Genomic DNA, 27,589 nt, shown 5'->3' on the forward strand with positions numbered 1-27,589 from the left:
ATTTTCATTCCATAAAATCATAAAATTATTTTATGTACATGAAAATTGGTATTACATTCCTTAAATATAATCTTTACACATGTTTAATGGTAAAAAAATTATTGTGACTTAAAAACAGTTAATAAAACAATTTCTACATCTGAAAATGAAAAAGAAGAAGAAGAACGGTGATCTTTTTGTCTCAAAATCTGATCATATGCCTTTAAAAAACTTTTTAAAATCGTTAAAAACCTCCGACAATAAAGTCCGATTCAGATCTGAAAAGAAAACACAAAAATAAGAGAACGGCGGCGGCACAACGAAGGCGGCAGTAGAGCGGCACTGAGATTTGATGAAGGGCGACGACCATGAAAAAAAATAGAGCACATGGGATGGAAGAATATGGAAGAAATAACTGTTAATTTGAGAGAAGAAAGGAAAAGTCGTATAAAAGAGATAATTTTAAAATGTTAGGTTATTTTTATAAAATAAGATGGTGGGAAAAGTAAAGAAATGAGTTGGGCTGTATAAATGTAAACAATCTGCCAAATGTCGTATTTGGCATAAAAAGCCCAAAATTAAAAGCCTACATATGAGTTATCGGGTAAAAGTAAAACTCCCCACCTTTTTTCAATTTAGTATTTTTTTTTATCTTCCTAAAGTTTTCACTGTTTTCTTTCTAAAATCGAGCTTTCACTAAATCCCTAAATCCCCAATATTTAGGGATTTTCAAAATTAGGGTTTTACTTCTTAAAAAAATTTAGAGGAATTTGGGGTTGGTAATTGAAGATGGAAATAGTTGAGGCTAAGATATTTGTGGGAGGTATATCCAAAGAGACAAGTGAAGATGTTCTTAGAGCTCACTTTAGCAAGTATGGCACAGTTTTAAACTCTCTTGTTGCTAGAGATAGGGTTTCCAAAAATCCCAGAGGTTTTGGATTTGTTTGGTTCTCTGATTCTTCGTTTGCTGATAAAGCCCGCCATGATTCTCATGTAATTCTTGGTAGAACGGTCAGTTCTTTTTCCCCCTTTCTTTTTCACTTTTGAGTGCATTAAAGTGCTGTTATTTTGTCTATAATTATATAAGTTTTTCTTCTGATAATTGCTGTTTATATAGTTTTTTGTTTGATTGTACTTCTTATGGTTGTTTTCCTTAAGTAATTAATATAGTAGAGGAGAAAAATTTATTTGAATTCATGATGCTAAGTAGACAGTTAATTTGTTGTATTACTTTGGGGGGTGTAATTGATTGGCAAATTTTGTTGTCTCTATAATTAATAATTTAGGTGGAAGTGAAGAAAGCAATTCCCAGAAACGACTATCATCAGTACCAACAGCAGTGGCAACTCTCCGACCAACAAAAGAATAGTAGGTTGAGCAATAGTAGTAATGGGATTGATTACTTTAGAACTAAAAAGATCTTTGTTGGGGGTTTATCATCTACTTTAACTGAAGAACAGTTTAAGAATTACTTTGAGAAGTTTGGTAAGACAGTAGACGTAGTTGTGATGCAAGATACTGTAACTAACAGACCGAGGGGCTTTGGGTTTATCACCTTTCATTCCGAAGAATCTGTCGACAAAGCTATGGAGAAAATTTTCCATGAGTTGAATGGTAAGAATGTAGAGGTTAAGAGAGCTGTGCCGAAAGATGAAATTAATGGGATCACTAACAATATTACAAAAGGTGGTGTAAGAGGGTCGTTTACTAAAGGTTCAGAACCTGGGAATTACCTCTCTTACGGTTTCGGGTATGAAATTCCAAGTCTTTATCCTGTTTATGTGTATAATGGTAGTTGTTTTGGAGGGTATTCTTATGGAACAAGCATCGACGGAACCTATCCTGTGGTAGAATACAGCAGATCTTGCTTTGGACCTACACCGGTTGTCTTCAGGAGCCCTTGGAATGGAGCTACAATGTTTCCCTCAACCTACAACAATACTTTTCTTTATCCGACAAACATTAATGGTGGTGTTAATATGATGGGCCATCCTAATGGGAGTGGAAAATTGAATGAGATATCTCGTGGCAATGTACAGCAGTCGTCTGAGGATACAAGACCCTTAGTTGAACGCATGAAAAAGTTAGGAGTTGATTCTTCAGGCTTGAAAGGTAGTGATGGTGTCGCTTCCAGCTAACAAAGTGATTCGGTCTTATGGCAGCTTAAAGTATTCTCTGTTTAGATAGTTCTAGTTGACTATTCTGTACAATCTCTTGCACAGTGGAGGCTTAGGAAATTCTTTCGCTGATTAAGTCATGACAAATTAACCTTTGTTGTTCATATGTCTATTTGTCATGGCCAATTTACTTCATGAAACTGTTGCTATCTGTGTGTCTTCCATTGTTTCTCCGTTGTAGATATGTCTGTCCTGTCCTAACATCTATATCTTTTATTTCATTAAATCTTATTGTTATATGTTTTTCCACCTTTATAAGTAGTTAGTAGTTGAATGAACAAAGGGTCATCTGTACTTGTACGCCAGGGTTCAATTAGGTCACACTTGGCCATTTTAATTAATTAGGTACGATACTCTCTATTTTTAGGTCAATTAACTTCTAAATTGGGTCATCGCGATCCTGACCGTTTTCATTTTGTACAATTTGGAAGTTAAATGACCTAAAAAGAGAGAGTATTCTCCTTACTTGACTAAAATGGTCAAGTGCGAGTTAATTGACCCTTACTTACAAGTTCATGGAGCGCGATGACCCTTTGCTCATTGTTGAATAATGTGGTAGATGACTTATTTATTGTGAACAATTGTTCATAACTGAAGTATGACTCCAGTATGCAATGGTGAAAGTTACATTTTTTTTAGTCTGCTGAGCATTGGAGTGTTACCGTTATTTGCTTATGTTTGAAACATCTTATTTTTATTCTGTCTTACGAGTTTGATTTTAGCCCCCCAGTTATATTGTGATTTTGGCGATAACAGTTTAAAAGATAGGATTAGAATATTGCCTGGTCTTTTTGCAATATTTTCATTGCAGGATTTTCAAGGAGATTATGCCTTTATCACTACATATTCTACAAAGGAAAATGTTATTTGTCTCAACTTCCACAGATGTAACGAAGGAAAATGTTATTTGTCTCAACTTCCACAGATGTAACGCTATTATATTTGTTATTGTCTCTTCTTAAAAGTAGTGGGATATAAAAATGTTAAGTTGAATATCATTATATGATTACATAAGAGAATTTATGGATTTGACAAAGTTTCTAAACCAAATTGTAAAAGTTGTGTCTGGAAGTTTGGTTGGTATTAACGTTTAAAGAATGGAATGTGTAGTGCCATTTGTTAAATTAAAGAGTTAATTAGACAAAATACTACAATATGTAAACTTAATTAGATAATTACGGTGTCATCTTTCTTTTTTGATAATTACAATTTGTTCTTTTTTAATTTCATTTTTAAGCTTTCTATTTTAGACAAATACCTTTATCTCTTCATCTTCTTCTTTTGTTCTCAGCCAAACCTAATTTCTTCACCATCTCATTCTAATTTTCCTTATTTTTATCTACAGCCACCCAAATCTATCTTTTTCCAACTCAACCTCCTTCTTTCACCGGTGATTCTTCTCGGCCGCAAGTCCACTTCTGCTGTTGCTACTGCGATTTTCGGTCTTTCTTTTTCGCCGCGAGTCATCTTCATACTCTCCTCGTCTTCAATCACTACCTCCGCCATCGCACACCATCGCCAAAAGCCCACTGCCGCCGTCGTCGCACACCATCGTTTCAGTCAATTTTTTTCAGATCTAAAATCGATTTCTTATTTTGGGTGTTAGTTAATCCATTTCTTATTTTGGGTGTTGGTTAAAATCGATTTCTTATTTTAGGAGTTAGTTAATCCATTTCTTATTTTTCTTTTGTGAACGATGGTCATGATGTGATTGTGGTTCGATTTTCTGGTGCTACACAGCCTGCACTCTAGGTGTTTGAAGAAATGCCTATGAGAATTGTAATGTTTTTGGGTGTTGGGTAACTAATGGTTACCATTGGGTAAACCGTTGGGTAACTTTGTAATAAATTTTATTTTGAATATATTAGTAATAAAATCGTTAGTTAACTGGTTGTCGTCGCCGGAGTTGGCAGATCTGTCGTGATGAAATTTAATTTTGTTGCTATTTAACCAATCGTTAGTTAACTGGTTTTCTTTTATAAACGACAGTGGTGATGTGGTGTTGGTTCGATTTTTTTGGTGTTGCACTGCTTTCACTCTAAGTGTTTGAAGAAATGTTTGTGAGAATTGTAATATTTTTTAGGTTTTGGGGTAACCAATGGTTAACATTGGGTAAACCGTTAAGTAACCTGTAATTTTTATTTTTGATATATCATTAAAGAAGTCGTTAGTAAACAGTTGCTGAATTTAATATTTGTGGTTCGATTTTTTTGTGTTGCACAGCATGTTGCACTCTAGGTGTTTGAAGAAATGTTTGTGAGAATTGTAATATTTTTGGATGTTGGGTAACCAATGGTTAACATTGGATAAATCGTTAAGTAACTTGTAATTTTTATTTTGAATAAATCATTAATGAAATCGTTAGCAAACAGTTGCTGAATTTTATGTTTGTTGCTAGTTAACCAATGGTGTACTAATGGTACACCAATGACCTTGTTTTTTAAGAACCATGTTGGTTAACAAATGGTGAATCAATAATTTTAGATTTTAAAAAAGACGATTTACGTTTTATTTGACGGTTGCTCTTGCAGTGATGAAGGGGAGAGGTTTGTAATAGAATTTTCAACTAGTTTAATAAAAATGGAGGTTTGAATTTGAAATAGTTTTTTTTTGTTGGTTAACCAACAATGTTGGTATACCGCTGGGTAACCAAAATCGTATTCCTGAGATTAAAAAAATATTTTTGAGAATACTAAAAGTTATTTTTGCAAAAAAAAAGTACATATTGTATTTTTCAAAAAAAGAAATTGAGGTAGTATTTTTGAGAATATTTTATCTTTTTTTGGTATTTATCTAAAGAGGCCTAAATTAAAATGGTGCTAGATAAATCTGTTTTTGGATAAGTAAAATCACCATATGGTCAGTCCAAGAAAATTCTAGGATACTTTTAAGTCACTATTGAATCAAATATAAATCATTGGCTATTAAAGGAATTGGATGTTAATTATTAACTTTTTAAAAAGAATTTATTGCACTTCTTTGAAAAGCTTTCCATCCTTCTCACTCGTATAGTATTTGGTTTAATTTTATATTAAATAAATATTGTATATACTAATATTTTAAAAATAAAAATAAAATTTATTTAAAATAAAGTACATGAAATAAAATGTTATATTCGTAGTAATTATAATTTAATAAAATATTTTATTTGATAAAAATTTATCATATCTTTCTATTGCTAATATTTTTGTATCAAAAAAGCTCATGAGTACAACTAATTATATATAATTAAAAAAATTAAAGTTAAAGTTAACTAGATGCTAAATATAGCAGAATTCAAAAAAATTATTTAATACTTATGAATTTTTTATATTAAGCACGGAAAATTAGAGAAAATATTTCTATGTTGTTTTTAATTTTTATATAAAAATACAAAAATACGCTTTTAGTAGATGTTACAATATTTTGAGAAATATTTGGCAGATTGTTTTAAAAGTATGTTCTTATAAATAAATTTTTATTTTTTTTAATAAAAAAAATAAAAAAAGTCACATTTATATATATATAAAAAAACGTAAGGAGCGTAGATTTCTCGTATTAGTATTGGTCAAAACAGAAGCAGAAGAAAGCCCAGACCGGTTTAGTAGAACAAGTTGGAAAATCTTGTGGGTGGGGAATTGAGAAGTAAGGAGAAAAGAAAATGCTGCTAGTAAGCCAAGTTGCAGGAGGAGGAGCTTTATCCGCAAGAAGATGCGCATGCGCCTGTACCCACTCTTCTCCTCCACAATTCACCCACCAAAAACCCCCTCTTTTCTTTTCCAATCCTAATCCCGCCGCCGCCACCCTCATTTCCAATAAAACACATCATCCCTCTCGTCGCTTTCATCTCACTCTTGCCAAGGCTGATGGCAGTGTCGATGCTACTCCAAACCAATCCCTTTCTAACGACACCACCAACACTTCAAATCCTCAGACTTTCAGAACCGATTTTGTGGGTCAGGAAAATGTGCCTTTGGAAGGTGTGATTCAGTTTGATAAATCCTCTTCTAATTCACGCTTACAGAAATGGGGGTAATTTTATTCCTTTCATTTTCTTGAAACTTCATTTCTTGCTTTTCCTTTGAAATTTAATGTCCTCATTGCGATTCATGTGTTGCAGTCGTGTAGCTTTGTTTTCTGGTGGGGATGTATTGGCTTTGCTTGTATTCTCTGCAATTGGGAGATTTAGCCATGGTTTTTCTGTTTTTGACTTTGACACACTTCGCACTGCTGACCCTTTCATTGCTGGTACCAACTTTTCCTTCTTCGTCTTCTTTTTTTTTTAAAAGAAAAGATTAATCTTTCTTGATTTTTATTTTTAATTTCCTTTTATACTTGATAGAGAGTGAATGTGTGTAAACTATATGAGCAGGGTGGTTCTTGGGTGCTTACTTCCTCGGGGGTTATGGGGAAGATGGTCGAGCTATGAATGGTGTTTCCAAGGCTGTTGTTGCTGCTGTTAAATCTTGGGCTGTAGGGATCCCAGTAAGTTCCACATTTTGCCTGTTATTTTCACAAGTTGATTAATTGCATGTTAGCAACCCATTTTGAGACGACTTAGGTTGGGGAATTCCAATATCATAATAACTATGCGCCTAATGTTATGTCTGAACTCTGAACCGAATGAATAGTTGATCATGTGCTATTATGTTCATATTTAGATTCTTAAGCTCTATCAAGTTGCCTTTTTGAATTGTTTAAGTCGGAGGCATAGTTATATTTTCTTGATGATGCTTTGGCAATGAGCGAGGAACATTTGAGTTATGCTGAAGAAGAAATGCATTCGTGAAGTTTCCTTTTCCTAGCTTGTGAGGGAACAAAAGCCTCTATTGTTGTACATAATTACATATTAGGTTGTAGTGTAAAAGAAAAACCGATGATGAATTTAGGTTCAAATTTTTCCTATCCATGACTCCCTTTGTTTGCTATTCTTAGTGCAATGATTTTCATTAAAATTCTCTTTTACAGTTGGAGCAATCTGTCATGGCTGTTAATGAACTAAGCTGCTATTCTTTGTTGTTGTTTACTTGCTACAGCTAGGAATAATTATAAGGGCAGTAGGGTCAGGCCACATTCCGCAATATACTTTTGTATTGGTAACAATGGGAAGCACTGCTGTTTTACTTGTTGGATGGAGAACACTATTATCCAGCATTCTTTCTTCTAACCAGAGTAAGAAGAATGATGATTATCGTCGTGGGAGCCCCTTTGAGCTATTAGAGGTATTTTATTCATTTTGTTTCCTTCTGATATAATTTCTTCATAATAAAAGTGTTGAAGGTATAAATATTCTCCTTGACCATGCAAGCTAGTTGGGAATAATTATGTTATTTTCTTACCATGATAGTGATACTAGCTATTCTATTTATTTATATGGTTGACAATAGCTTCTTTGTGAATATTGTTGTACCATGCTCTTTTTTGGGCTTAAAGGCCTATGAAATCATTCCACTATTCGTTTCCTGAACGTGGTGCAGTTTAGATCATGCTGTTATCTAGTTTATATTTTTCTCAACTTTGATTAATTTAGTGGTTAATTTGGTTTTGATAGACTTTTAGCTTAAAAATTCATTTAATAGAATAAACTGAAGAGAGTGCTTTTCTTAATTAGTTGAATCCAAATTACGTCTGTATTTTGCTAAATTAGCTGAATCAACACATTTAACAAACAAATTTATAATCTTATATTTATTCCAAGTCATTAGCAATTTTCTCGAGGACATATTCTATAGATGCTTGTATAGTTTCTTGGTTGGAGAGTCCTTGGAGTCTTGGACTATGATTTCTTTAGAGCGAGAACTTAGTTATTCATTTTTATGTGTCAGCCGTCAGAATTTCTTAATTTGTTTGTTCTATTTTGAGAAATGGATAGTTCTAATTATGTGTAGAAGTTCTAAATTGGAAATGTGTGACAAGAGTTAAATACTATATTAGGTGTTTTTTCTCCTTGAAAATAAAGGTTATTTCTCTGTTTGTTAACTTTTCATTGACAAAATTCAGTTGGTTTTCAAGCATTTGTTAGTCCTTCGTATGTCGATTGTCAATTCCTAATGGAGAATTATTTACAAATGATTGCAGTTGCTTACATCATTGGTGAGGAGATGGTGATTGTAAAAACTATGTTTATCTACTTTATTATTTTCTCTCGGCATCAATATTTTCAGTTTTGGCTTCATACTCTGTAGTCACCAGCTACCATTGTAACAAGGTATGGAAAAAATCCTGAACAGATGCTAATTGTATATGATCATTGTCTATTTCGATATTTTGTTTATGCCCTCCTTTGAATCTTTTTTTCCGGTATTTGTTTTTATCTACTTTGAGGAGGATCTGGCGTTTAGTTTTTTTTTTTCTTCTCCAAAATCAGAAATAAAGAGGAGAATATGCTTTCTTACTACTGCAAGAGATCATTTAGGTTGGCTTTAATTAAAGATCATATCTAATTTTTTGAATTCATGTTCTGTTTTACGCTATAGTCTGATTAACGAAAGTTCTGATAGAGATAGAAAATACTATTTGAAAATGCATGCGCCAGAAGTAATCACAGTCGTATCGGTTCCTATAGAATTTCTTTGAGGCCTTTTGGGGTACAACAGCGATGTTCTAGAATTGCTGGTGTTTGAGGCAAGGATTTGAGCTTGTGAGAGAATGTTATGAAATCATTATATTTTCTTTATTACTATATCATTATCACTTTCTTTGAATGATTTCTGTAACGTAATTCAGAGCTTTTATCAGAATGGTCTTATTGCTACAATGGGTTACAAGGCCTAAATGAACGGGAAGCTTTCTTCCCATTTGTTATTTTTTGCTGAACCAAATGGTAAGATTATGCCTACTGATAGGGGTCTCTGCCTTATTTGTGGCTAGGGCTGTGTATCGGTTAGGTCGGTCTGAAATTGATCGAAAACCCGACTAAATCAAAATATATATTAAATTTTTGTTTGTGATATAGTTTACAATTATGAAAATTCTATATAAAAACCCGAGCTCATTAATTTATCAATTCCAAAATAAATCGAGTCTTAGTTATGTGGTCAGTTAGGAGTATCAGGGATAAATGTGCATCAGCTGGTATTGCTTCAATTTGAAGACCTAGGAGTTATTTATTCAATTGTAACCGCTTAAAGCTCTAGAGCTGGAAGCTATGGGTTCAAAATCAACAAACGATCTCTCTCAAGTAGAGAAGCTTCTGGATGTGCAAGTTATAAAATTAGAAATAGCTGTGAAGAGGTGTTCCCGCATGCAAAAACGGTTAGTTAAAATATTAAGGCCAAATGTCGTAAAAAGGTCAAACCTTTCATAAAAGTTTCACAAAAATCCCGACCTTTTAATTTCGTCGATTTTGGCCAAAAACAGATTATTTGGTTTCAATTGTGGCCAACTCTCAATTTGATTTCAATTATGCCTATGTGGTGCCTACGTGGCATGCACATATATTGAAAGGTCAAGATTTTTGTGAAACCAAATAATCCATTTTTGGCTAAAATCGACAAAATTGAAAGGTCAGGACTTTTGTGAAATCAATTAATCAGTTTTTGGCCAAAATCGACAAAATTGAAAGGTCGGGACTTTTGTGAAACTTTTGTGAAATGTTTGGTCTTTTTACGATATTTGGCCAAATATTAAAGCATAAGTACTACAGTAGAAGAAGGGACTAGGGAGGGACCAACAACCAACTCAAAACTATCCGGACTCAATACTAAGTAATTTTTTAGTAATTGTTTTACATTTGCTTAGTTTAACACACTTAAATTGTTTTTAATCTTCTTTATTTCATTTCAATTACTACAAATTCTTTAAGCCTTTTTAAGTTTTTGTGTTCAATTCTCAATTAATACAATTTCTTTTAAGCTTTTATTTTTGATTTTCAATTAATACAACCAACCTTCTTTTAAACTTCAAATTTTCGTTGAGTATAGCGTTCGAGTATGATTGAATCAATTGAAAATTCGTAGATTGCTTAAGATTTGAAGTTAGTGACAATTTTATTTAGAACAACTATTTGACACCCGCAATATTCATTTTATAAAAATTCTGCTAATTCTAGAAAATAGTATCCAAACTGAATTGAGGTATTGTCCAGACAAAATTGAATCAAATCAAAATATGTTGAACTTTTCTTGTGCTTGGCCGCCAGGGTCAAGTATTATCACTGGCTTCTGGACCCGTGGATGTAAAATGTATGAACAACTCCCTTGTGGTAAAAAAGAAAAAAAGGATTGTCTTCTGGTGCTGAGCCAAAATGGGTGTCTGTCTGATGCATGAAATGAAGTATGCATGTACTCACTCGCTACAGCACTTGCTTTTTGGTCAGCTCAAGAGACTGCATTTTGTTATCTGTTGCTTGTTTTTACAGCACAAGATTTTTCTCTACATTCAAATCTTCCTTCTTAGTTGGTGAACCATTCTGTCTAATGGCAAACTCCTCATTATTAAAGAATTATTAGGCTATTCTTTTCCAAAGAAAAAAACACAGAAAGAACTGTGCAAGAAATAGGACAAAACTGGTTCGTAGCTTAACATGCCATTTACTTTTGGGTCAGATCTGTTGCAACGTTATTCTCAGTTCTGACTAGCTTATTCACTGGGTGGGAACACCCTTTGCTGTGATCCACTACTATTATAAAAAAAAAATCCGTTTTATAGATTTGTTGTTCTGACCAGTGTACAAAAATCAAATTGGTGGCCGAATTAGTATGACCATTAGTTCTTTAGGTTTAATTGTTTCAACCGGCTCAACCACTGTTTATTCGGTTGAGTAAAATTGAAAAAAATAAAAAAAAAACTAGTACTGTTTTTTCAACTGGTTCCATCACCAATTGGACCGAATAGTTGGTCGATTTATGATTCAATTAGTTGAATGAATCGGTCCGATCTGATTCTTTAATCCGCGATAGTAATAATAAAAAAATCAAATACATGAGACAAATATAACAAATTTTAAATTAATACAAAATACCTAGAGTAATAGTGGTTGTATATTCAGCCGTGCTTCAGTATTCGATGGACAACTTGATTTGGTTCAAGAAAATAAAAAGTCAGACTGTCATCTTAGAATAAAGGAAGATCCGGGTTTTTTTCAAATGCAAGACTAGCTCGTGCATAGGGTTGTAAATAAACAGAGCCATTCATGAGCAGTTCAGCGTCAAACTCATTTATTAGTTTAAATGAATAATCTACAACTCTAATTTATATTTATTTATTTATTTATACGAGTTGAGTTTGAACTTAATAATTACGTTTCATTTATGTTCACAAACAATTCGTATATGAACACATTAACTGACTAAGTTATGAGCTCAATTACAAACTCGTGAAGTTGACTCGTATGTAGGTAAAACGATATAATTTTAACTAAAACTATGTAGTTTTTAGTTAGTTAATTGATGGACTTTGAATATGGAGATTACGTTTTGTCCATTTAGCCTTTAAATGAATGAATTTGAGTTTAACTTTTTTAGAGCATCCACAATGTTATATACCCAAACAAGTGTAATGATGCTACGTCATCATTCTGTTATTCTATCTTTCATCACATTTTTCCACTATAAATTATCCCTTTATAAAATAAAAAATTTATTATCTAGATCCGGTTCATAAAAGTATATAGAGTAAGTCTCATAATATCTAGTCAAATTTTATATCTACCAATTTTATATTTTAAAAAATTATACAATTGGTATTTTTATTTATTGTAAATTTAAAAATTTAATAATTCATACAAGTTGATTTATTAAATTATTTAATTTAAAATAGTTTATTTAATAATAACAGCATTTTGACCATTTCAATTAAAAATATAGAAAAATTAAATAAAAAATTAAATTAAATTTAAAAAATTAAAAAAGAAAATAAACTATATCATGTATTAAATTTTATTTGCATCAGCAAAATATTAGCTAAACCTATTTTGAGATCTCTAAACTATACGATTTTAAATTATCTAATCCCTCATCTTCAATTTTATCTTCTTGAGTCTCTAAATATATATTTTTAGTCAATTGGGTACCTTTAAGGAACTGGAGAAGGACCTAAATTACTGAAAAAAGTAAAAATTTAAGGGCATCTCTTACCCAATTCTAAAAACGAGTTGGGTCCTACCATTTAAAGTTAACCAACTCCAACCCAACCGTATAAACTCACTTTTTTTTAGAGTTTTGAACAATTTACTCTACATGTAAAGTTTCACTATTTATTACTCTATAAGGATTAGTTTGTACTTTTTTAACTTTACAAATTACTTATTTAATCCATTAACTTTATTTTATACAATTATGTCCTATGACAAAATTATATACACAAATATTGTAATTTCATATTTTTATTGTTATACTTTTTATTGACTTCTAATAAAATTAAATAATTAATTATAAAATAAAAAACCATATATATTATAAATGAAAACAAATAAAAATGTTCGGTCATTGTGCATGATAATGCATGCACTCATTATATCATGCAACTAATTCAATAATATTGTTACTGCTGCCTAGCTACAGGCAACGGTAAAAATTGTCTTAAAAAGGTAAAGACTATTGGACGGTCTCGTAAATGATTAACTTCGTACACCCTTTATTATATTCATTGTAGATGTTTTAGCATCTAAATGTATGGATTGAAACACGGCTCATTTAATATTTAAACGATCGACCACGAACTGAAATCATGTTGAATATGAACATTTCATTTATATTATAAATGGATCATAACCATCTCAATATTGGTTGGTTTCATTTAGAACCCTAATTGTGTTGTATGTGGCTGCCTGAAGTTACTAGCTAGGAGGAAAAAGATCACGGCTCGAAGAAGGGAGAGAAATAATGCACTAGTCTAGAGTCTAGACTGCCAAATAACTAAAAGATAAGTTTTTGATTAATTAAAATGGAGCATAAAGTGATAGGACATATTGATTTAAGAAATGAAGGGCTACTTAATAAGTAAAAACTGTAAAGTATAAACGCATACCATAGCCGTCGCAACAGAGGCGTAGGATATATATCCCTAACAAGTCCCATCACCCCAAAAAAACGCACCAAGCCTCTACTTATAGTCATATAATCTCGAGCCGTAGCAGACCCTTATCCTCGCCACACTGACCATCATGGCTAGCTAGCTTAGATCAGCTTCCTAATCCAGGTTTTTGTTATGAAACCATTAGATTACTTACCATTCCAATTATCCACAAAATAAAGAAATTAAATTGGGTAAAGCAGTGAATCCTTAATACTCAGTTTTCAATGACCACTGTACAGTAAAAAAGCCAAATTGAAATTCCATGTTGGTCGTATTCCTGGTCAGTCCAAACAAAATTTATTCTTTAAAACCCTACTGTTTCTATTAAAAGTAATATCTTTAGTAATTTTATTTTCTTTAATGGATAAAAGCTTCTGAGCCAAATGCTGTATCATCAGTAATATTTAATGCCAGACCTTTGTATCTAAGTGAGTACTAATATATGCATACTGACAAATAGTAAATGATATAGCAGGAACCCACCATGGCTAGACTGCTTCGACGCCATTTTAGTGAAATTAGTAGAGTATAGGGTAGAACATATCGTGTTTCAGTTGAGAATTATTTACATAAAAAATCAATCTTTAATAGGTTATTGGGTCTAGTTTAGTTAAAAGAAGGAGCTAAAATTGGTTTGATTGAAAGAATTCAGAAACCTCCCTTGAGGAAACAAGGATAGAGTGAATCTATGGTGATTGAGACATCACAAACGGCCTAGATTTTGATTTGTCATCACTGTTTGGTAAGAGAGAAAATGAGTATGTAGCCTGATACGAGTCATCAACCGGTCCGTTAATTTAACCAAATTAACAAAAACTAAAGTCAACCTATTTTATATTTTTATTCAGACCAAAGAAATTATTAATTTTCTCTGAAATCAATTTAACCGAAATGATTTTAGAAAATGTAAACTGAAACAAATAAATTTAATGGTTAATTCAGCGAAATTTAGTACATATATTATAAATATTAAGATTATAATTGAATTAAATTTTTTTATTTATCAAAGTGAACTAACTAACTAATTAATTTATCATTGAAAAATATCATACATGTTTGACATTTTTTGTTTATGTTTTAAATTTTTAAAATCGTCAATTTTATATCAATTTTAAATTTTCAAATTCAATTATACCCCTTTGTTTTAATTAGATTGAAAAAAAAATTAAATATGTTCATGTTTGAAGTTTTTAATGGTAAAAAAATAAAATTGAAATACTTGTTTTCGCTCTAATTTGAATAAATGGCCAAAATTGAAACTGAAAATTGAAAAGTAAGTTAAAATTGACGATTTAGAAAGTTCAAACATAAATGAAGAAGTCAAAAAGTGAGATGTTTTTTAATAATTAAACCATTAACTAATTAATCTAACTAAATTTAATTGAAATAAATCGATTAACACGAGGTCATTTAATCTCATTTGTACTTTTTTGAGCAACTATCCCAAAACTCTTTATTTTTTGGTCAGATTACCGATAATTTATATTTTTATTGCAAAAAATAGGTTTAAAATAATTTTATTGCAACAATTAGGGAATTCTGTAATTTCTTTTTTGCATCTCTCACTTCCGATTTGTATTTTACGCGTTTTAAAAATATAATTATAAGACAATTTAATCTAAAAGTAAAAAAATTTAGGATTAATTATTCAAAAAATAAAACAAATTGAATTTATTGATCCCGTATTACAAGTTCAGGGGTACGTTGATTCTTTGTTTCAATCTCAAATGGAATTCGAAAAAAAAAGGGTTTAATTTCATTAATAGTGGTGGTGCATGCAAAAGGGACTTAATGGTAAGTGAGTATTGTCTTAAGTGGGAAAAAAGCAAAATTGAACAGCAAAAGAGGACAGGGTCGAGTAGCAGCAACTCTTGTCCTTTCTGAGTTATACTGAGTTACTGAGTTAACATTACTCTTAAACACTGACCCACCCATCTGTTTTCTAATTGGCTACATATTACTTCTTGCTGCAATCTTTCTTTAGATTTCCTTTGGATTTTCTGTTCTCACGTGAATTTCTTGCCCACATTAAATACCTACAATCTCTCTCTCTCTCTCTCGAACAAAATTTGAATCCATCTGATTTATAAATTTTCATCTTTGGTACTTGAAAAGAGTTAAACAGAAGCAGAAATATTGTAGAAATCACAAATCTAGCAGAGTCCAAATAAATTATTAGTTTTTAATAATATGTCAGCGGAATTAATTCTGAGATGTTAACGAATAAGACGTATTTCTATTTATTGACAGTATTTTCTGTTTCGTCCAAGGAGGATCCGAAGTATCCGCTTTATTGGATAGAATGTTTTTCATTATGGGTTATCAACCTACTTTTAGTAACGAAATGTGAACCTAACTTATTGCATTGATGATTTTATCTATTATTCTAATAGTAAGATTTGATATAGATGAAAACCAATCACCAGCATTGGCATAGAAAACGTAAAAATGAATAAATAACACATAAATTGAGGATTTTACGGATCCTTAGACATATATGTGAAATAAAAATACATCAAACTATACTTATGATTACATGATTTAACTATGGAGAATTTTGGTCATCGGGTAAAAAATGTTTTGATAATTAGAAAAGGATACCATTTGAGATTTAGTTTATTAATTTTTATTTCTGGCAAATAGTTATGTATGTTGATTGTTGAGGGAAATAATAAAGGAAAAAGAAAAAGAATCAAACGGGCTTCTTCTGTTTCATGATTAGAATATTATTAGGCTAATAGTGGATTTATACCCTTAAATAAGGGTTTAGTCACTTACACATCTCAAATGCCACAATGACCATTTATATATCTAAACTTAATTTTTCATCATATGTAAATACTTTTTTCCTAATCAGCATTTTGTGTTGTATCACAAACGCCAAGAGAATGAATCTTTAAAAGAAAATCATTGTTCGGCAAGAAAAAAGTTATATACACACATAAATTAATATATTGCATCTTAAGATTAGTCTAACTAAAATTTAAAATTTTCCAAATTAGCATTAATTTTTGGCCTAATCACTCAAAAACCCCTCACCTTTAAACTTTTTTTCAATTCTACCCCGACGTTGAAAATTTGTCAATTTTACCCACTTTTCAATTTTCCGTTTTCAATTGTACCCCAATATTTTAATTTTTGTTATTTTTTTTACTTAAATGATGAAATCATTCAATTAATTAAGTCTAAACATGAAATTAAATTCTTTTTAATTCAAAAAAGTACAAATAAGCCCTTTATTTTTAAAAACTAACTAAAAACCATAATCAAATTAACACTAATTTAAATTCTTAATTAATTTAACTAAATTTAAATAAATTTTAAAAATATACAATTAATATATGCGAGACATGTAGAATGTTTTAAACAAATTTCCAAACGCAAAAGACGTTAATTTAATTTTTCAGGGTACAATTGACACACAAAAATGCAAAATAGGGTAAAATTGACAAATTTGCAACGTCAGGGTATGATTGGAAAGGGGCTAAAAGGTCGGGGTTTTTTAAAACATTAGGCCTTAATTTTTTATGATATATGAAATATTTGGTTTAATTAATCTAAAAATGTAAAAATTTATCAAGTAATTCTCTCTTTTTGAGAATGAGTTTAAATATAAATAAATAGTTGTATTTAAGTGTGTAAATATTATTGGAATAGAGGGACTTAAATGACAATTTATTACTCAATTCGTCCTATAATAATAAATTTATTCTTGTCAGTCTCAAATTATATGCTTTTTATTTTTTTGAAACCGTATTATTTGTGTATTAGTAATTGTTTTTTTTGGCCTAATCACTTAAAAACATCCCACGTTGAATTTGTTTTTCGTTCATACCCCGACCTAGGAAAATTTCAATTGTACCCTATTTCGGATTTTTTGTTTTCACCTCTACTCTGAAACATTAAATTAATCTTTTTTTCATCTAAAAAAAAGTTAAGATAGTGCTTCATTTTTAACTTATATTCTAATTAGACATAAATATTATTAATTTTACAAAAACACCATCTCTTTAAAAAAAATCAACTAATAATAATTATTTACATAAAAACTGAAAAATCTCGACAAAACTGTCGTCCGCTGCCGTCCTCCTTCCATGGAAGGAGGAACGACGTGTTCCTCCATCCAAGGAGCAACATGAAGGAGGAGCTGCTGCTCCTCCTTTTCCGGAAGGGGGGGCGTTGGCGGCTCCGGAGAACTCAGTCGGAGGTGCCCAAAAATTAAAAAAAAAAATTGTTTAAATTTAGTGGCGGGTTTTTAAATCAGAGAAGTACGGTGGTAGATTGAAAAGTTTTTTTAATAATTTTTTTAAAAATAATTTATTATGTGGACTTGTTTAAATTTTTTAAAGTTGAAGGGCTTGTTTGTATTTGCCAAATAAAAAAAATATGGTAAAATCCTTCTATTTAGTTGTTATTAACATTTTTATCCTTAAATTATTTAAATTGTCAATTATACCTTAGTTGGGGTAGAGGTGAAAACGAAAAACCCAAAATATAGTACAATTGAAAATTTTTCTAGGTCGGGGTATAAACGAAAAAAAAAATCAACGTGGGATGTTTTTAAGTAATTAGGCCTTTTTTTGGTACATGATACATGAGGTATTCTAAATGGATCTCAACTATAATACGGTACCTTTAAACTTTCCACATTCAAACTAATCTTTACTCGAGCCGTATAGGTCACTTGTGGGAGCCAAACTCTGACTCCAAATTTTAAATGGTTGCATACATGAGTACGGTTCGAACCCGCGACCTCACTTAAGATAGAAGAGCGCCTTACCAACTCATCTATGCCTTGGGGTTCATTTTTAGTACTAGTTTCTAGAGGAATTTTTAGGTAGGCTAAGTCCACGTCATTCATGGACTAAGCCTACCACGTAATGACATGTCATTAAAATGATGGCTATTTTGTAAATTCGTTTATTACTTATTTATACATTTGAATAGTAATATTATAAGATTGCCATCATTTTAATGGCGTGTCATTATGTGCTAGGAATAGTCAATGGATGACGTGGTGGACTGAGTCTACCTAAAAATTTCTCTTCGTTTTTAACATGTCTTTACTACAATTAATTACGGAGCTCGGACGGCGCTATGCGTTCCCCTTTCAACAATGCTGCTTTCGGAGGTGTCGCGAGGGATAGCAATGGCAAATGGTTGTTTGGTGATAATAGATGCATTGGTAAATGCTCCGTGTTATAGGCTGAGCTTTGGGGTGCCTTTAACGGTTTTAACACTGCTTGGAACAAAGATTACAGGAATGTAATCTTAGAAATGGACAGTAAGGTCGCAGTTTATTCGCTTGCTAGTAATGACACAAGAATTAATAGTAGCAGCAGCCTATTTAATTTAATGGCATTCGTAATCCCTTAACAAGAGAATGGAATGTGCGCATCCAACATAATTTCAGAGAAAGCAACCGCTGTACGGATTGAATGGCTAATCTTGGTTTTACCCATTCTCTTGGATTGGTCATTTGCGAAGACATGTTATCAGGCATATCTTAGTTTATCTCAAAAGACATTATCAAAGTCTCTCTGCCTAGGATGTATAGACTCTCTTAGTTTTCATGGCTCTGGCCTATTCTTGTAATAAAAAAAAATTACGGAGTACTAATTTTGTGTATGAGAACAATTCTTGTATTATTGTTAAGGCTTAATTATAAAAAAAAAGGGTCAAATTTTTAGCTCATTTTCAGTTCCACTTCGATATTATAATTTTGTTCAATTTATCCAAATTTGCATCGTTGATTTTTAATTTGTACCTTAAAAAACTAAATTGACCATTTTTCATTTGAAAAAAAATGCCAATTTGATCTTTCACTTTTGTATAATTTTTAAAAAGCAATTAGTATTATAAACACAAACAAAAAACTCTCTTCTCTAAAAGTTCAATATTTAATAATTTTCTTTTTAAATATTATAATAATTTTTTAAAATATTAATAAAAATGAAGGATTTTTATAATTTTTAATAAAAATGATGGTTTTGATTTATTCTATTTTTAATAAAATTTAAACTAATTACATATTTAGCAAACATATGTAAAATTATAATTTAAATTTAATTAGATTAATTTTGTTGGATAAGAGGGTTTTTTGTTCTTTTTTTAATAACATTAAATAATTTTTAAAAATAATATTAAAAATTGAGGATCGAATCGGTATTTTTTTCAAGTGAAAAAGAGTCAATTTAGTTTTTTAGGGTGGAATTGGAAATCAAAGGTGCGGATTTAGGTGAATTGAACAAAATTGCAGCGTCGGGGTGAAACTGAAAAGAGGCTGAAAGGTCGGAAATTTGGTGATTAAGGCTATCGTAAATTAGATATATTTATTTTCTTTTATTTATTTTATTTTAAAACTGTACATATAGAGTGTCAATTAAGACTCTTGTGCTTATTCTCTTCATAATTTTTTTTTAAAAACTAAAATTTCCATTAATAATAACGAAAATTATATGAACGGTTTTTCAACATATTAAGTCAACTATTCTAGAAAAAATGATGAGAGCTGTAAAAATACAGTCATCAAATAGGGCTAAACTAACCACTAAAGGTCATTTAAATATATAGGCTAAAATAACTGTATCTAATAATTCTCCTCATAATTCGACCTGTAAAGCTATCACTAATTTATTGATTAGATTCTATCAAAAAAAATTATTGATTTGAGTTATTGAAGCTTGGTTGGCTACAAAATTATTTTATGTATTTCATGGCAATTACTTATTTGTATATATGTATCCTGGGCCATATTGCATCAATGCTCCAGATTTTATATATCAAAATCATTTTAATTTTTTGACCTATTTGAAATTAAATTGGATTGATTTAAAAAACTAAAATAACTGAGAAAGTCTCAAAAAAAAAATTCTTATTTAGACCTGGTTCATGAAAATTCATGAACCTATCTTATAAGACGTTAGAAAAAGGAAAAAAAATGAGAAGAGAAAAAAAAAATGAGTTAGACTATCTAATATTTTATTGGTTAGGTGCATGAAAAATTCATGGATCATGTCTAAATTATAATTTTTCAGTTCTCAATAGTATAACTAATTTTGTTTATAAAACTTAAATTTAAAATTTTAATAAAGGATAAAATAAAATAAAATGTACTGAACTCAACCCCACCAGCATTTGCTTCTCACTGAACATGTTTGGTGAAAATGAAGTGAATTTGAGAGATTGGAGCCAATGTCTTTTTTTTTCTAATTATTTTTTGTATGCAATTGGAATTAAATTGGCATGATTTATTTATAGTTTGAGTGGTCTGCTCAAAGATTGGATATACTCATTATTACATAATCAAAAGAATCCCTTTAACACCCATGCACTCACAGTCCCAGCATTTCCTTTTTCTCCGTCTCGTAAACTCAGTCTTTATTTCATGGTTCAGACCAAATCATTCACATTTGAATATCTGTCTCCATTACAAACAAATTTTTAAAAAGACTTTCATGCACATTCATATCCTTGCAACACTATATATGCCCTAAAACAAAAAATGTCAGCCAGTTAATCCAGAAAAACTTAAGTAATTAACGACATAAAACACTAAATTTCTTTAATTTTAGTTATTTCAAATTCAGATTGACGGAAGTAAATTAATTAATACTGATAAAGAAAGAATCTTGTATACACAAAAGTTTTTCTAATGTTGTTTAACTTTGCACATTTATTTATACAAGATCATTGGATAATTGATTCCATGAATTATTAAAATTATCGTCTTATTTTATTTCGATGAAAAAAATAATTTGTTTTATCTTTATTACCGGTTAACCTTTAGTTTCATTTTAACATGAAATTTTTATGCCAAAATACATATGTGCCAATTATTTGTTGCCTGATTTTTGTTGAAAAACTTGCAATTTATGTATAAATTAACAAAAGATAGCCAAAATAAGCTAAAACCGATTGCCGCATATGTATTTCTTGTTTAATTAAAATTCGCTTTAAATAAAAATGAAAATAAAGCGATAGTTGAATAATTCTGAAAACCAATTATCCCAAAGATCATTAGTATATTCAAATCAACAAAACCAAAATACATTTGATCATAAAGAAAGCTTTATCTTTTTGGAGGGACCTTTACTCATCATTTCAGGAATATTTGAAGACCCACTTCCCCACTTTTTGTCTGGAAGCTGGTCATCACTACAATCACATAAACTTAAGTCCTTTAAAAAGCAAATTCTAGTTTGTGTTATCTTTTCTATTTATGCTGTATATACAGCAAAGTGCTTATAGTTAGGGACTTGGACATACCAATTCAGGTTTTCATTTATTTTCTTTAAATTTTTAGTTCATTGAATTGTTTCATTATAAAAAAAAACTCTCTTCTTAAATTGAGTAAGTTTTAATGCATTTTCTAAAACAATGTTCTTAAATTTTTCATTAAAAATATAAAAACTTTATAGTAATGCCTTCCTTTAAACTAACAATAAAAGTAGCAAAATGTGCTGTTTTTGACCCATCAACTTGCTTTAGATGGATGGGCCATCAAGAAATATATAAGGATGACCATCACCAAGGAAATTCCAAAATTTATCTCTAAAAGAAATGCCAACATATTTTCTCTTTTTTTTTTCTTCTTACACCATTATTTGTTCAGCTTAAACACAATTTTATTGCTTTTCAAGGAAAATATATGGTTTAATAATCCAAAAATATTTCATTTTTTAGATTTTTCGTTTATAATTAAAAAAATTAAAATCATTAATTTTAATTAATTTGTATTTTTCAATTTTAAATATAATCATTTGTTCGAATTAGAGCAGAGAAAAATTCAAATATGTCATTCATAATGGCTCATGTTGTTTCAATTTGCCTTTTCACTATTAAAGTTTTTAAAAAATGAAGAGTATATTTGAACTTTTTTCACTACAATTTAACCAATATTAGCCTGAAACTAAAAATTAAAAATTAGCTAAAAATGACAATTTTGAAAATTTGAACTATAAACAAAAAAATATAAAAATATAAAATGTTTTTGAATGATTAAGGCAAAAAATATTAAGATAAATGTTTTCTTTTATAAGCTCATGGGCAACTCCCTCTTTTTATCGTCATAAAAAAAAGAGCAGCTTCCAGGCCATAACTCTAAATTGGAGGATCTTTGAAAATCTTTATCTTATACTATCAAATATCAATATGCGCTACCTGTGACTCAGCATGGTAGAAGGAAGCACTCTAAAGTTTATATTTTATTTCGCGCTCGGAATAAGGTATTTATCCTAATTTGAGGCAAGGGCGGTTTTGCTTGGCGCGAAGGCTACTCTAAAGAGGAAAAGGGATACTTGTAAGGAATTATTTAATTGAAGTAGAAATGAATTTCGACTTCACTATAAATCTTCAAATCTGATCTTTTCCAAAAATAAATAAACATTAATGTATTTTTCAGAAATGAAAAACACAGGCAATTGACAAGCTGTCAAATAAATAAAAGGTCACATCAAATGAATGTAAAGCACTTTGGTTTATCAAGATCAACGGTAGGTATGTATAGGTGATGAGGCTGTGAGCAATATTTGGTGACAGTATGTTTTTTCAATTGATAGGTGTGAACCAATATGGAGCAGTATTTAAGTTGAGAAGAAAAACAAGAGATATAAATTGGAAGAGCAGAAAAACAGTGTACTGTATGAAGTGACTGCAGGGGCAGGCGTCAAGTCTATCTCTGCTCTCCCTACTCTCTTCATTTTACATTTCATAATAAAAATCTTAACTCGTTTTGCTTAACTCACCAATCCCTTTTTATTGCCTCTTCCTATATACCCACTAGATTCAACTGACTCTATTTGTTTTTATTCAACTCAGCCAACAACCGGTGAGCTACACTGTCAAAATTAACTCTATGAATTCGAGAGCTTCCCCAACATAAAAATAATAATCTATATACAGGCACACATATGAAAATGAGACATTTAAACATAGATACGACAAAACGGTGTTATTTAAGAATTTTCTATGTTAAAAATATAGTTTTACGTTGGAAGCACAAAATTTCAACTTTTTCATGAAACAAAAATGTTGATTGAATGAAGTTTACGGACTACTTAAATAATAACAATACCTTACTTGCATGTCTATTGTTACATATTTCGCATACTTGGAACTTGAATAAATTTACGAAAGATATTACTCTTCAATGTTTTATAAAATTAAATCTGTATTTTCAGAGAAGAAAAGGGTATTTGGTATCTGGTTATTTGGTTATGTAGGGTTGTAAGGGGTTGTTTGGTTCGGTCCATTTATAAAAAGCAAAAGACGTAGTCTTTCTCAAACAAAAAAAAAGAACACAGATCCCTATGGAATGCAGGGGTGCTACCCAGCATTGTTTATTATAATTCATTCCTTTTGTTTAGTTTAAAGAGACCAGTTTTGTTCTCTTTATCTATAAATTTTATGTCTGCTTCCTCTTCTTCTTCTTGTTCGTCTTGCATAGAGTGAAGAGTTTTTTTGGATCATTAAAAAACACAAAAAAAAACTCATTTCTTTAGCGACTTCTTTTTTCTAGACAGCAACATAAATATAATACCAAGCTTTGATATGGGGGTATGATTAGTTTATTTGTTTGCCAATGATTGAGTGAGTTGCTTAGTAAGAAAAAAAAAAGGAAGAGAGAAGAGAAATATCAAGAAGATGAAATCTTTGAATGACAGTAACAATGGTAGCAATAATAACAATAATAATAGTAACTGGTTGGGATTTTCTCTGTCACCCCACATGAAAATGGAGGTTAATGGTTCTTCTGACCCCCAACATCATCATCAGCAGTACCACCATCAAGAATCTCAACAAGTTCCATCTTCTGCTGCTGAGGCTGTTCCAACTAGTTTCTATTTGTCCACTTCTCACTTCAATGCCCCATCTGCAATCTGTTATGGTGATAATGTTGCCTTTCACTCTCCTTTGTCCGTTATGCCACTCAAATCTGATGGCTCTCTTTGCATTATGGAAGCTCTCTCTAGATCACAACCTGAAGGTCTGTTTCTTTTTCTCTTCTTGCATCTTATAATAATTGTTTTTCTTGTCTGAACTGAATCTTCTTTTTGTTGGTTCAAGGGATGGTGTCAAGTTCATCGCCAAAACTTGAGGATTTTTTAGGTGGTGCAACAATGGAAACACATCATTATGGCAGCCATGAAAGAGAGACAATGGCTTTAAGTTTAGACAGTATGTATTATCATCACCAAAACACAGAGCAAGAAGCTTCAAGGCAACATTCTTTTCAACTTCATGATGAACCTTACAGGCACCAAGATCAGCATTTCTCAGTTCAAAACCATCCATATTATGCAGCACTATCATGCCATGGAATGTACCAAACCTCGTTAGATGATACCACAGCTAAAAATACCCAACTCTCTGACTGTGATTCAGGAATTCCTCAAATGGGCGTTGATGATGGGATTACTGGTTTGAAAAACTGGGTCTCTCGACATTATTCCACACCTCCTACTCATAATGCATTTGAGCAGCAGATTTCTAACAGTATGGCTGATAACAATAATAATGGAGCAGCAGCTTCTGGGTCTACTGGTACTGTAGGTTATGGTGATTTACAGTCACTTAGCTTGTCAATGAGCCCTGGCTCTCAATCTAGTTGCATAACAGCTCCGAGCCAGATCTCACCTACTGCTACAGAATCTATGGCTCTGGTGGAAACAAAGAAAAGAGGGTCTGCTAAAGCGGGTCAAAAGCAGCCTGTTCATAGGAAATCTATTGACACATTTGGCCAAAGAACTTCACAGTACAGAGGAGTAACAAGGTTAGAATAACAGTTTCCATTTTTCACTGTTCCTTTAACTTAATAGTTTTGTTTTAGTTTTTGCATTCAGTTATTCTAGTTCTTCTTGTCAAATTTATTTATCTTCACACCAGGCATAGGTGGACAGGTAGATATGAGGCTCATCTGTGGGATAATAGTTGCAAGAAGGAGGGTCAGACCAGAAAAGGAAGACAAGGTTGGTTTAGTTTGGTTTAGTCAAGCAAAAAAAAATAATAGTACATTTTTCAATATTATATATTTGGAAGTATTGATTATTTTTAATGCATTTTTGGACTTATGCTATTTAATTCTTACTTGTCATGTTCATGATTCTTTTGTGGATGCCATTCCCATCAAATTATCAAAATATTTCAGTTTATCTTGGTAAGTTTTTGTTTTTTTGTAATTTTGATGATAAGCTCTTCATTAACAAGCCTTGTTCTGATGCTAATCTTAGTTTATATGATTGAACTATAATAGGTGGATATGATATGGAAGAGAAAGCTGCAAGAGCTTATGATCTTGCTGCACTTAAATACTGGGGCCCTTCAACTCACATTAATTTTCCAGTAATTTTCTAAACTTTACATAATTTTTAAAAAATGTATTTATCTGTCCATTAAAATGTCAGCGTATTTGGTAAATGTCTCAGTTGGAAAATTACCAAGATGAGCTTGAAGAGATGAAGAACATGAGCCGACAGGAATATGTAGCGCATTTACGAAGGTAAGGACATAGCTTATAATTCTACATAAAATGGTGCATGTGGTCCTAATTTGTTATGAATATTATTATAAATATAGGTTAGTTACTGTTTTTACCTATTTGTGTTGCAGGAAAAGTAGTGGGTTCTCTAGAGGGGCCTCAATGTACAGAGGAGTAACAAGGTTTTTAATTAGTATTAATTAATTTCACTTTTATCCGGTTTACGTTCTCATAAACTTAGCTAATAAGCTTAAATTATTTGTGCTGAGTTCTCAATTTTGTGCAGGCATCATCAACATGGAAGGTGGCAAGCAAGGATCGGCAGAGTTGCAGGAAATAAAGATCTTTATCTTGGGACTTTCAGTAAGTTTCTTTCATAAATTTAAAATTCTTCTTTTTGATATTTTTGTTGGATATATCATTTATACATATAGATTCTTTTCAATCATTTTAATATCAAGTTCAAAATATTGTTCATAAAGAACTTTTTAAAGGACTCATTTTTATGACAACTCTCTTGGCATGTCTCCACTAAAGACTAGCGATGCTTTTTTAAGGCTGATGATACCATGCTTCTGATTTTCAGTTACAACTCTACTTTTTTAAGGCTGTTTTTTTCTCAGTTCATATGAAAAAGAAGAATAAAAAAGAATGTTATACTAGCTTTTTCTAAAATAATGTTTATTATGAATGAATTACTGCAGGCACTCAAGAAGAAGCTGCAGAAGCGTATGATATCGCTGCGATCAAGTTTCGTGGTGTTAACGCTGTGACCAACTTTGACATAACTAGGTATGATGTTGAGAGGATCATGGCTAGCAATACGTTGCTAGCCGGAGATTTGGCTAGGCGAAACAAAGAGACTGAGACGAATAATGTGGCGATCGAGTATAACAACAACCCATCAGCACAGACTAATGCTGAATCCTTACAGATTGAGAACAATGCCACAGATTGGAAAGTCAATGCTTGTGGTGATTCTGTTGACCAGAAGTTGATGAACATGGGAGATTATAGAAATTCGTCGTATCCGTTGGCAATGCAAGATTTAATGGGTGTTGATCATTCTGTTAACTCTAGCCAACATGTGGTGAATGAATCAAGCAACAGGGTGGGTCATCATTCGTCGAATCCATCATCGTTGGTGACTAGTTTGAGCAGCTCAAGAGAAGCTAGCCCTGAGAAAACGGGAACCACAATGCTGTTTGCTAAGCCTCCATTGGCTTCAAAGTTCATTAGCCCAACCGGTGGTGGTGCTGTTAGTGGTGCACCTTGGTTTCAGTCAGCAGCAACTCAGCTCTCAATGTCTCACTTGCCAGTTTTTGCAGCTTGGAATGATACCTAAAATACCCTCGCAGTTGAATTTTGCATGCAGGAAAAAAAGTAGGATTCTTGTTTTTTCTGTGTAATCTTTGGTAGGTAGTGGAGGAAATTAGAGGATTAATGCAAGAATCTTGATCTGTCTGTAACCGACTTTTGTCTAAAATATGAACCTTTAGGATTCATATTGAAAAATTGGTGGGAATTAAAGGATGTAATGATTAAATTCTATGAAATGATGGTCTCTTTTTGTTAATTATTCAAGTCTACTTTTCTAATGTATCCCAATAATGCTAAAGTATATAACTTTGACTGCAAAATCTCTTCAATTCTTTATTAACATCATCATTACAATTCCCCCTTTTTTGCCCTTATCAAAACTTTTTTTCCTCAAAGGCGAACAGACATTCCCACCTTATTCATAAAAGTTGGTGGGAGAGATTCTTGAGCTTGAAATTAATACTTTTATTTTTGGAATTACATATTTAGTTTTTCAACTTTTCTTTGTGAAGTCGTTAAAATTTCTTTTGCTTTTTCTTATTCCACTACATGATGTGAAGTAAAGAGAAGGAGAATTTGCACGTAAAAGCGATTCCATGTCTTTGTGCGGACAATTACATTTAATTTTAATCAACAAATG

General features: G+C 31.3%; 3 protein-coding genes across 3 annotated transcripts; all 3 read left to right on the forward strand.

Annotated features, from left to right (window-relative positions):
* The first annotated feature begins 570 nt into the window (after positions 1–570).
* LOC126666105 (RNA-binding protein 1-like) lies at positions 571–2,393 on the forward strand. Its single transcript, XM_050359062.2, has 2 exons — positions 571–990; positions 1,266–2,393. Exons 1-2 carry the CDS (start codon positions 769–771, stop codon positions 2,115–2,117), a joined length of 1,074 nt encoding a protein of 357 aa, XP_050215019.1. The 5' UTR covers positions 571–768; the 3' UTR covers positions 2,118–2,393.
* Positions 2,394–5,723: 3,330 nt separating this feature from the next.
* On the forward strand, positions 5,724–8,400 carry LOC126665945 (uncharacterized). Its single transcript, XM_050358886.1, has 5 exons — positions 5,724–6,167; positions 6,256–6,383; positions 6,508–6,620; positions 7,172–7,357; positions 8,214–8,400. Exons 1-5 carry the CDS (start codon positions 5,797–5,799, stop codon positions 8,241–8,243), a joined length of 828 nt encoding a protein of 275 aa, XP_050214843.1. The 5' UTR covers positions 5,724–5,796; the 3' UTR covers positions 8,244–8,400.
* Positions 8,401–23,430: 15,030 nt separating this feature from the next.
* LOC126664590 (AP2-like ethylene-responsive transcription factor ANT) lies at positions 23,431–27,205 on the forward strand. Its single transcript, XM_050357062.2, has 9 exons — positions 23,431–24,138; positions 24,219–24,924; positions 25,038–25,120; positions 25,300–25,308; positions 25,405–25,493; positions 25,577–25,650; positions 25,761–25,811; positions 25,916–25,992; positions 26,334–27,205. The coding sequence occupies exons 1-9, from the start codon at positions 23,796–23,798 to the stop codon at positions 26,972–26,974; spliced, it is 2,073 nt and encodes a 690-aa protein (XP_050213019.1). The 5' UTR covers positions 23,431–23,795; the 3' UTR covers positions 26,975–27,205.
* Positions 27,206–27,589: the final 384 nt, after the last annotated feature.

The sequence above is a fragment of the Mercurialis annua genome, linkage group LG1-X (genome assembly GCF_937616625.2).
Source record: "Mercurialis annua linkage group LG1-X, ddMerAnnu1.2, whole genome shotgun sequence".
Taxonomy (NCBI): domain Eukaryota; kingdom Viridiplantae; phylum Streptophyta; class Magnoliopsida; order Malpighiales; family Euphorbiaceae; genus Mercurialis; species Mercurialis annua.

Coding starts and splice junctions, on each gene's coding strand:
- LOC126666105 (XM_050359062.2), top strand. CDS start 769: ATGGAAATAGTTGAGGCTAAGATATTTGTGGGAGGTATATCCAAAGAG. Junction 991..1,265: donor ATGTAATTCTTGGTAGAACG/GTCAGTTCTTTT, acceptor TTAATAATTTAG/GTGGAAGTGAAGAAAGCAAT.
- LOC126665945 (XM_050358886.1), top strand. CDS start 5,797: ATGCTGCTAGTAAGCCAAGTTGCAGGAGGAGGAGCTTTATCCGCAAGA. Junction 6,168..6,255: donor TCACGCTTACAGAAATGGGG/GTAATTTTATTC, acceptor CATGTGTTGCAG/TCGTGTAGCTTTGTTTTCTG. Junction 7,358..8,213: donor GCCCCTTTGAGCTATTAGAG/GTATTTTATTCA, acceptor AAATGATTGCAG/TTGCTTACATCATTGGTGAG.
- LOC126664590 (XM_050357062.2), top strand. CDS start 23,796: ATGAAATCTTTGAATGACAGTAACAATGGTAGCAATAATAACAATAAT. Junction 24,139..24,218: donor CTCTAGATCACAACCTGAAG/GTCTGTTTCTTT, acceptor TGTTGGTTCAAG/GGATGGTGTCAAGTTCATCG. Junction 25,494..25,576: donor CAACTCACATTAATTTTCCA/GTAATTTTCTAA, acceptor TAAATGTCTCAG/TTGGAAAATTACCAAGATGA.